At 56.4% G+C, this 8,324-nt stretch overlaps 1 protein-coding gene across 1 annotated transcript; it reads left to right on the forward strand.

Moving 5' to 3' along the window:
- Positions 1-763: 763 nt before the first annotated feature.
- Positions 764-4,382, forward strand: DKKL1 (dickkopf like acrosomal protein 1). Its single transcript, XM_004472619.5, has 5 exons — positions 764-895; positions 1,588-1,762; positions 2,258-2,398; positions 2,526-2,618; positions 3,999-4,382. The coding sequence occupies exons 2-5, from the start codon at positions 1,607-1,609 to the stop codon at positions 4,311-4,313; spliced, it is 705 nt and encodes a 234-aa protein (XP_004472676.1). The 5' UTR covers positions 764-895; positions 1,588-1,606; the 3' UTR covers positions 4,314-4,382.
- Positions 4,383-8,324: the final 3,942 nt, after the last annotated feature.

The raw sequence follows: 8,324 nt of genomic DNA on the forward strand, positions 1-8,324 counted from the left end.
ACCAGCCTCAAGGGTGTGCCCAAGACGACAGGGAGTTTATTCGAGGCCCGCGGAGGTGCGGACTCCCGCATTCCGCACCCACACGTACTAGTGGACCAGCGGCGACAGCCGTCCCGGCACAGGGAGTCCGGTGCCTGAAAGAGGAGAGGCTGGGCCGGACAGCTAGGTGCCGTAAGCACCAGCGACGGCATGAGAGGGGCTGGGGCCAGGCCTCTGGGGAGCGAGGGAGGCGGCTGCCCGGATTCCAGGGTTCTTTGATGATGGAACATGGGGCTGGGATGTAAGTGTCCGGAGAGGGCAGGATTTTTTTAGAGAACGGGAGAGCAGCTCCTGGCTCGGCGTCCCTCCATTGCCCTCTTTTAGGTATATTAATCGTTCAAAACCTGGAAAAGGCGGGAAGGGCCGAGGGGAGACGCTCCGAGATACAGAACCAGGGAGCGAGCGAGCCTGCAGGACCACTTGGTTTCCCGCGACTCGCAGAAGGCCGGGCCGCAGGGACAGGGCCCAAGTCGGGGCGTGGCTCCAAGCGGGGGCGTGGTCACGTGCGATTGGGGCGGGGCTTCGGCGCGAGGGCCAGGACCAGAGAATGGCAAACTGGTCTCCTCGACCCGGGACAGAGGGTCGAGGGCAGGGGCGTGGCCAGGGACTAAAACGCCGTTCCGGCAAGGGGCGTGGCCACTGCCTCTGGGAGCGCGATCATAGGTTGGAAGACACGCGCGTGGGCGTGGTCTGGGTGGGCGTGGCCGTGCGGTCGGGGCGTGGCTACCGCCTGGGCTCGAGACCAGACCCGTTTGGACTTAACAGTCGGTCGACGGCCGGAGTCCCGGAGTGCGCGGCCCGGCTGCGGTCTGGCACAAGGGCGGGGCCGAGGAGGCGGGACGGGGCCTGGGCGAAGGTGAGGGACGAGGGCCTGGGGTGAGCCTAGGCTAAGGTGAAGGCCGAGATTTGGGGGAGGCAGAGCCCAGAGGAGCCGGGCCCGGGCGGAGGGGCGGAGCCTGGCAGAAGGGAGGAGGTGCGAGTGGAAGAAAGGTGCGGGGCTGGCGTGCGGGAAGGGGGTGCCTGGAAGAAAGGTGCGGAGCTGGCGTGCGGGAAGGGGGTGCCTGGAAGAAAGGTGCGGGGCTGGCGAGCGGGAGGGGGATGCCTGGAAGAAAGGTGCGGGGCTGGCGTGCGGGAAGGGGGTGCCTGGAAGAAAGGTGCGGGGCTGGCGTGCGGGAAGGGGGTGCCTGGAAGAAAGGTGCGGGGCTGGCGTGCGGGAAGGGGGTGCCTGGAAGAAAGGTGCGGGGCTGGCGTGCGGGAAGGGGGTGCCTGGAAGAAAGGTGCGGGGCTGGCGTGCGGGAAGGGGGTGCCTGGAAGAAAGGTGCGGGGCTGGCGTGCGGGAAGGGGGTGCCTGGAAGAAAGGTGGGGCTGGAGTGCGGGAAGGGGGTGCCGGGGCGAGGAGTGATGCCTGGCGAGGGGCCGTACATCGGCGGGAGGCGGTGTCCGGTGGAAAAGGGAGGGCGTGGAAGAGGCGGACTGCTTGGGGGATCATTGTCCTGCGGGGCGGGCCGGGGCCGGGGCGGGGCCTCTGACCGCTCACCCTGGCCTCAGGCTCCCCGCCCTCCCGGCCATGTGGCACCCGCTGGTCCTGCTGCTGCTGCTCCCCTCTGCCCCGGTGCCCCCCTCTGCTGCAGCCCCAATCCACGATGCGGAAGCCCAGGAAAACGCCTCGGGATTTCTCGGCCTTCAGAGTCTGCTCCAAGGCTTCACCCGGCTCTTCCTGAGAGTGAGCGGGGCGGGGGTGGTGGGAAGAGGGACGGGGCAGACGAGGGATAGAAGGAGTTTAGGGAGACTGACTGGGGGACGGATCTTGGCAGAGGGGACAGACAGGAAGAGAAAGAGGCAGGGCGACAGAAAGGGGGGCAGGAGCGACCGAGAGGTAGGAAGAGAGGGTGGGACAGACGGGAAAGGAGACGGACAGGGAGAGAGAAGGATGGCGAGGCTGAAGCAGCAGGACAGACGAGGGCAGAGATAGGAAGGTAATGGGACAGGGGACAGAGGACAGAGGGACAGGGCCCGAGTCAAGAGCACGGGGGGAGGGCAGAGGGGGGTTGGGGGCAGGAGTGGACTGGTTAGGCCCGAGTGTCAGAGGTCAGAGAAGGAAGAGGGCGGAGCAAGGGACAGGGAAAAGGGGGCCCCGGCCTGGGGTGTCCAGGCGGGGCTGCTGGGGTTGGGGGGGGCTCTGTGGTCCAGCCCTCACCAGCCCCTCCGCTGGCCGCAGGATGACCTGTTCCGAAGCATGGACAGCTTCTTCTCTGCCCCCATGGACTTCCGGGGCCTCCCGAGGAACTACCACCAGGAGGAGAAGCAGGAGCGGCAGCTGGGCAACAGCACCGTCTCCAGCCACCGCCGGATCGACAAGGTGTCTGGGCCAGGCGGTCCCTCCTGGAGGCTCGCCACGACTCCTCATGCTGCCGCATGGGGCAGGAGGGGAGGAGGGCGGAGGAGGGAGGCGGGTTTGTTCTCACTCTCCCCTGCTGTCCTCCCAGGTGACTGACAACAAGACGGGAGAGATGGTGATCTCCGAGAAGGTGGTGGCCTCCATCGAACCTGTAGACGGGAGCTTGGAGGGTGACTGGAAGGTGAGAGCTGGCCCCCAGGGCGGCCAGGCCCGACCTTTCCTGTAGTTCAGAGGAGAGGAAGGGAAGTTGACTCTCATCTGTCAAAAGGGCCTAAGCCGGAGGCTTACTGCCTCGAGGACATCCCGCCCTTTAGAAAATCCCAGAGGGCTGTGTGAGCCTCAACTTGTAAACTTCAAACTGCAATATTTTAATTCCAAGGTGCATGGTGTATCTCACCTCCATAAGCCTCTAAGCGAAGTGCCAGGGTATATACATATTTTAAGCCTAAAAAGCTTTAAGAATCCCGGAGTGCTTGGTAAAGCTAAGTGACCCCTCCCCCATCCCCAGTTTTTTATTTTAAAAACTCTCAAAGCTACAGAAAAGTTGGGGGCGGGGGCAGTGATATTAGTACAATAAATAGCTGTATCCCCTCTCCCAGAGAGTTGGGTTTTCCAGCACCCTTGGCATTTGGGGGCCGATAATCCTTCATTGTGGGGGCCTGTCCTGTGCATTGTAGGGTTTTTTTGGGGTATCCCTGGCCCCTACCCCACTAGATGGAAGTGGCACACCCCACCCGGGCCAGTTGTAACAACCAAAAATGTCTCTGGACGCAGGTTGAGAACCACTCACCGAGGTTTGCCTCCTCTTACCACCTGGCCACATTCGCTTTGTCTGTTTTCACCTTTTTATTTCTGAGGCACGTGAAAGGAAGTTGCCAACATTGGGACACCTCACCCCCACATCCTTCCGCTGAGCCCCCCTCGGGATACGGTGGTCCCCAGGTGACCTCGGGAGCCTCCTCACACCCACGGAATTCGCTCTTTCTATCAAACCCATCTTTTCCTACAGGACTCCTCAGACTTGAACTTGCTAAGATCAGGTCGGGGTGGGGTGGGGCCCCATGCATTAGCATGCCCCGCGGGTGCAGAGGCTGTGGTCCTGCTCGAAGGCTGTGCCTGGAGTAGCCAAGATGTAATATACATTTCCGTTGGTTTTGGAAATCCAGCTCCGCCCACACCACCCCTTAGGGCTGATTTTGTTTCTGATCCGGAAGTCAGTCAAGGATCACACGCCCCTTTCCTTAACGAGTTAAAGCACTCTGAGTATTTCAAAATGCCCTCGGAACCTCGCAAATACTTCATCCTGAAGTGCTCTCTAATCCCGAGGGCATTAGGGTGCTTAGAGTTACCTCCCTTTGAAATCTCCCCTGCCCCCCCCAAAAAAAGTGTTTTCCATCCCAAAGTGTACTCTAAACCTCAGATGATTTTTCACCCTCGAGCGCTGGTCAGCCCAAGTGCTTTGTGGACCCTGTCGTGGGCCAAGTGGGATGACGGGCCAGTGGGGCCCGAGCACCGCAGGGTGCTGCTTGGAGCGTGAGAAGGCCGCCGTGTTGCTTCTCAGGTGCCCAAGGTGGAGGAGGAGGCGGCCCTGGCGCCCCTCCAGAGGTCGGGGGACAGCGTCCGTGTGGTGGAGCCCCACCCCCGGCTGGCCTTCTGGATCATGAAGCTGCCCCGGCGGCGGTCCCACCAGGACACCCAGGCGGGCGGCCGCTGGCTCAGCGAGAAGCGACACCGGCTGCAGGCCATCCGGGACGGGCTGCGCGAGGGCTCCCGCGAGGACGTCCTGGAGGAAGGGGCCCAGGGCTCCCCCCACGCCAAGCTGCCCGCCCGCAAGGCCCACTTCCTGTATATCCTCCGGCCCTCCCGGCAGCTATAGGGGTGGGTTCAGGGAGCGCCTGCCTGTACCCACCCCCGGTATCGTATGGAAATAAAGTGTTTTCCTATATCTGACGGCACCATTTCCTTTGGGCCTCGAGAGCGACAGGCCCTGGCTGTGACATCTGCCGCTGCCAGTTCTTGCCAAGGCCTCCAGGCTCAGGGTTCTCCTTAGACACAGTCTTCTGAGGGAGCGACTGTCCCCTCCAGCCCGTCTATCCTCTCCCTTTTGCCGCTGTAACAAATTACCGGAAACTCAGTGACTCAGAACAGCACAGCTCCCAGGTCTGTAAGGCAGAGCCTGCCTGGGCCTCCGCTCTGGTTCTCCCCAGCCGCCTGGCAAGTGCCTTCAGCCCCCTGGTTCATTGCCACCTGACAGGCAGGGCCGCCCTTCATGCCTCGAGGCCCTCGTCTGCAGACCCCACATCTTGGAGCCAGCAACAGTGCGTCAAAGCCTTCTCATGCTTGGGCTCTCCTGGGCTTTCCCTTCCGACGCATCTCTCCTCTGCCTTCCTCTACCTCTTGCAGCTAGAGACAGTCCTCTGCTTTTAAGGGCCCCTGGGATTGGGCTGGGCCCACCCGGATAACGTGCCCAGGTCCCAGGAGTTAGAGGGTGGGCACTGCCCGCCGCCGGCCCTGCACCCCCTGCCTTGTCTCCAGGCTTCGTTCCCATCCCAACCCGCCGCTGCGCACAGCCTGACTCCAATTACACGCTGACTCCATCTCCAGCTAGCTCTTTCTCCCTTTGTCCCTCTGTCCGTCCTCCTTGCCTGTCACCTCCACTGACGCCAGGCCCGAGGACTTTCGGGGAAGCCCACAGACCCATCTGGCCATCTCGCTCTGTCCACTTTGCCCCCTTCCCCAAAGAATCTCTTGTTCCTACCTAGACTCTTCATGATCCACCCTCAGAAAGACTGAGCTGGGTCCTTTCCTGTTCCGAGTGCCGAGGGAATGCAGCCTTGGCCTTGGCCTTGGCCCTTGAAGAATGGAAGCAGCGTTACATCCCTCCACAGAGCAACTTGGGACACCTCGAGTGGCTTAATAGACATAAACAAAACCAAGGGCTTACTTTTAGGGGAAAGTCTCCTTTTGATAATTCCCAGAAAAGCGAGACAGTCACCTTGGGGACCCTCAGAACTCGATTGGTCTTCCACACGTCGTCCTCCCGTGCCCCACTCCCCTTCACCTCCCCACCACCACCAAGTATTGTGCTAAGTGTGTATCTTCGGTAAATATTCTTGCAAAAGGTGTTCATTTCTTTCTAGGCATGCATTTTCAATTTACGTTGGTCTTACATATCTCGTTCTGCTGGAGTGGGGTGGGCAGGGGTTCCCGCACGCACCCCCGTGCATTGGGACCTCCAGTCCATCACCGCCTAAGAGTCCAGGGCCAACAGCTACCATATTTAGTCCCTCCACTTTCGTCCTGCACGCCTCACTTGCCTGTGATTTCCTACATTACAACCATGCTGCAATAAACATTTGTGAATATGTTCCCTTATGGCCAGAGGGCGGAGAAAAGGGATTTTTTTGAGCTCTAGCCAGTAATAGAATTGCTGGGTTGGAGGGTATGCATCTGCCCATTTTGATGAAGTAGGGTGGCCAGACCAGCCTACTCCCGCAATTCAGGAGGATTCCAGAAACTAACACCACCCAGTGTCTGTTGTGTTTTTGTACTGCATCACCCTAGCTGAGCTGAAACTGCATCTCCCAGAATTCCTTTCCCGGCATAGATTTGGTTTCGGGTTGGCCACAGGAAAAATTGGGATTTGGAAGACAAGGGAAGCAGCAACCGGGCTTAGCCCGTGGAGGTCTGGTCTAGGGTTAGGGGCTGCTGTAGCTCCTGCACATCGGCTGGCTCACCTTGCTGGCATGGGCAGAGCCCAAGCCTTCCTTCAACTCCTCAAAATCTCAGCCCCATTGGGAGAGGGCCAGTTTTTCTCCAGGTTTCTGCCTGGTGGAGCGGGAGGCATGTAGGCAGCAAGACTGACGCAGGTCATTGTATAGTTCATTACCACAGGTTCCAGCTCATCCCCTTAGATTCCAGCTTGTCCAACTTCTTGTCCATCTTCTCTTCCCAAGAGCAGGGCAATGGACTTGTTCAACCAACTCCCACCATTGCCTGAAGTCTAATCCATTTAATAACCGCATTATATCACCTTGAAAACATGATGCTAAGGGAAAGAAGCCAGTCCCAGACAACCACGTGATAGGATTCTGTTTATGTGAAATGTCCAAAACAGGTAAATCTGTAAAGACAGAAAGTAGACAGCTCTAGGGCTGGGGGGGGGGGGGGGGGGGGGATGGGAGGATGGAGAGGGTGATGGCTAAGAGATGTGGGATTTCTTTTGGGGATGATAAAAAATGTTCTAAAATTGATTGTGGTGATGGTTGCACAACTCTGTTAGTATCCTAAAAGCCATTGAGTTGAATCCCCTTAATGGTGAATTACGTAGTATGTGAATTACCTGTCAACAAAGCTGTTATAATTGATCCACTATTTCATTCATAGTGGTCCTGTTTCTGTGACCAAACCTTAAGTGATGTAGCATTATTCAATGTCCTATTGTTTACCCTTCTAATAAGGGTAGTTTCCTGTTGCTTTAATTGGACTGTCTCTGGTTACTATCTCTTGAGCTCCTCCTCTCGTATCTGTTGGCCTTCTGGATTTCCTCTTCAGTGAACTGCCGATTCATGGACTATGCCATTTTTTTCCCCATTAGAGTTGCTGTCTTTTTCTTGTCAATTTGTAGGACTTCCTTCAATAGTCTCGTTTTGAATCCCTTGATTTTTTCAAAAAAGATTTATTTATTTCTCCCCACCCCCTCGTTGTTGGCACTTGCTGTATGCTGTGTCCTTAGGAGGCACCAGGAACTGAACCTGTGACCTCCACTGTGGGACGGAGGCGCCCAGTTGCTTAAGGCACCTCCATTCCCTGCTTTGTTGTATCTTTTATTCTGTTTTTCTTCTTGTGTCTCTTGTTGCGTCATCTTGCTGAGTCAGCTTGCCATGCCTGCCTGTCACACCCACTTGCTGTCTTCTTTAGGAGGCACCAGGAACCAAACCGCGGACCTCCCATGTGGTAGGCAGGAGCTCAGTCGCTGAGTCACATCTGCTTCTCCCTTGTTGATTTTTGATGTTGCAAATAACTTCTCACACTCCACCATTTCTCATAACCGTGATGAAAAGAAATCTTTAATTTAGATGTATTGAAATTAATTTTTTGACTTGAGGGTCATCCTTTAGAAATTTTCTTTAGGGGAGAGGGGAAGGGGGTTGCGTATATGGGAATCCCCTACATTTTATGTGACTTTTCTGTAACCTAAAGCTTCTTTGAAGATAATAATAATAATAAGATACAGGGGGAACATACAGAAGACATTGTCATTGTACATAAAGGTTAACAGATCTTACAGCGATGAAAGAAACATTGAAAAAACTTATTGTACTTTGTTTAATCTTTATTTTTTATCCTTTCTATTTTTGTATTTTATTATTTTTTATTTTCTTATTATTAGCTTTGCTTTGGGGAGGGGGTTGGATTGCAGAAGGGTCACAGCTGTGATAGGGGAGACTCACTGGTGCAGGGTGTTGGTGACGGGGGGAAGTGTGGGGAGGGGGCCACCTGGGGCATACCTCTATGGCATATGAATATGTTCAAGTGGTCATGGGGCATTGTCTCAGTGGGTGGAGACCCACGCGATACCCGAAGAATATTGAATTCCCATCCTGGGAAGTCCTGCTACATTCTCTAATAGAGTGGCAAGAATCCTCTAAGTACATGGGCAGTGTCTATCGAAGGAGGACAGACCATTACGCTAGGTCTTTGATATTGATGGTTGTACTTACGAACTTTTTCTCAGGAAATTGAAACTTAACCTAGTATTATATACTACCCAAGAGCTACCTTCTGAAAGCCTCCTCGTTGCTCAAATGGAGCCCCTCTCTAAGCCAAACTCAGAATACAAATGCACCACATCCCCCCTGCCCCCGGCACGGGATGAGCCTCTCTG

Source organism: Dasypus novemcinctus, chromosome 18 (assembly GCF_030445035.2).
Source record: "Dasypus novemcinctus isolate mDasNov1 chromosome 18, mDasNov1.1.hap2, whole genome shotgun sequence".
In the NCBI taxonomy this organism is placed as follows: Eukaryota; Metazoa; Chordata; class Mammalia; order Cingulata; family Dasypodidae; genus Dasypus; species Dasypus novemcinctus.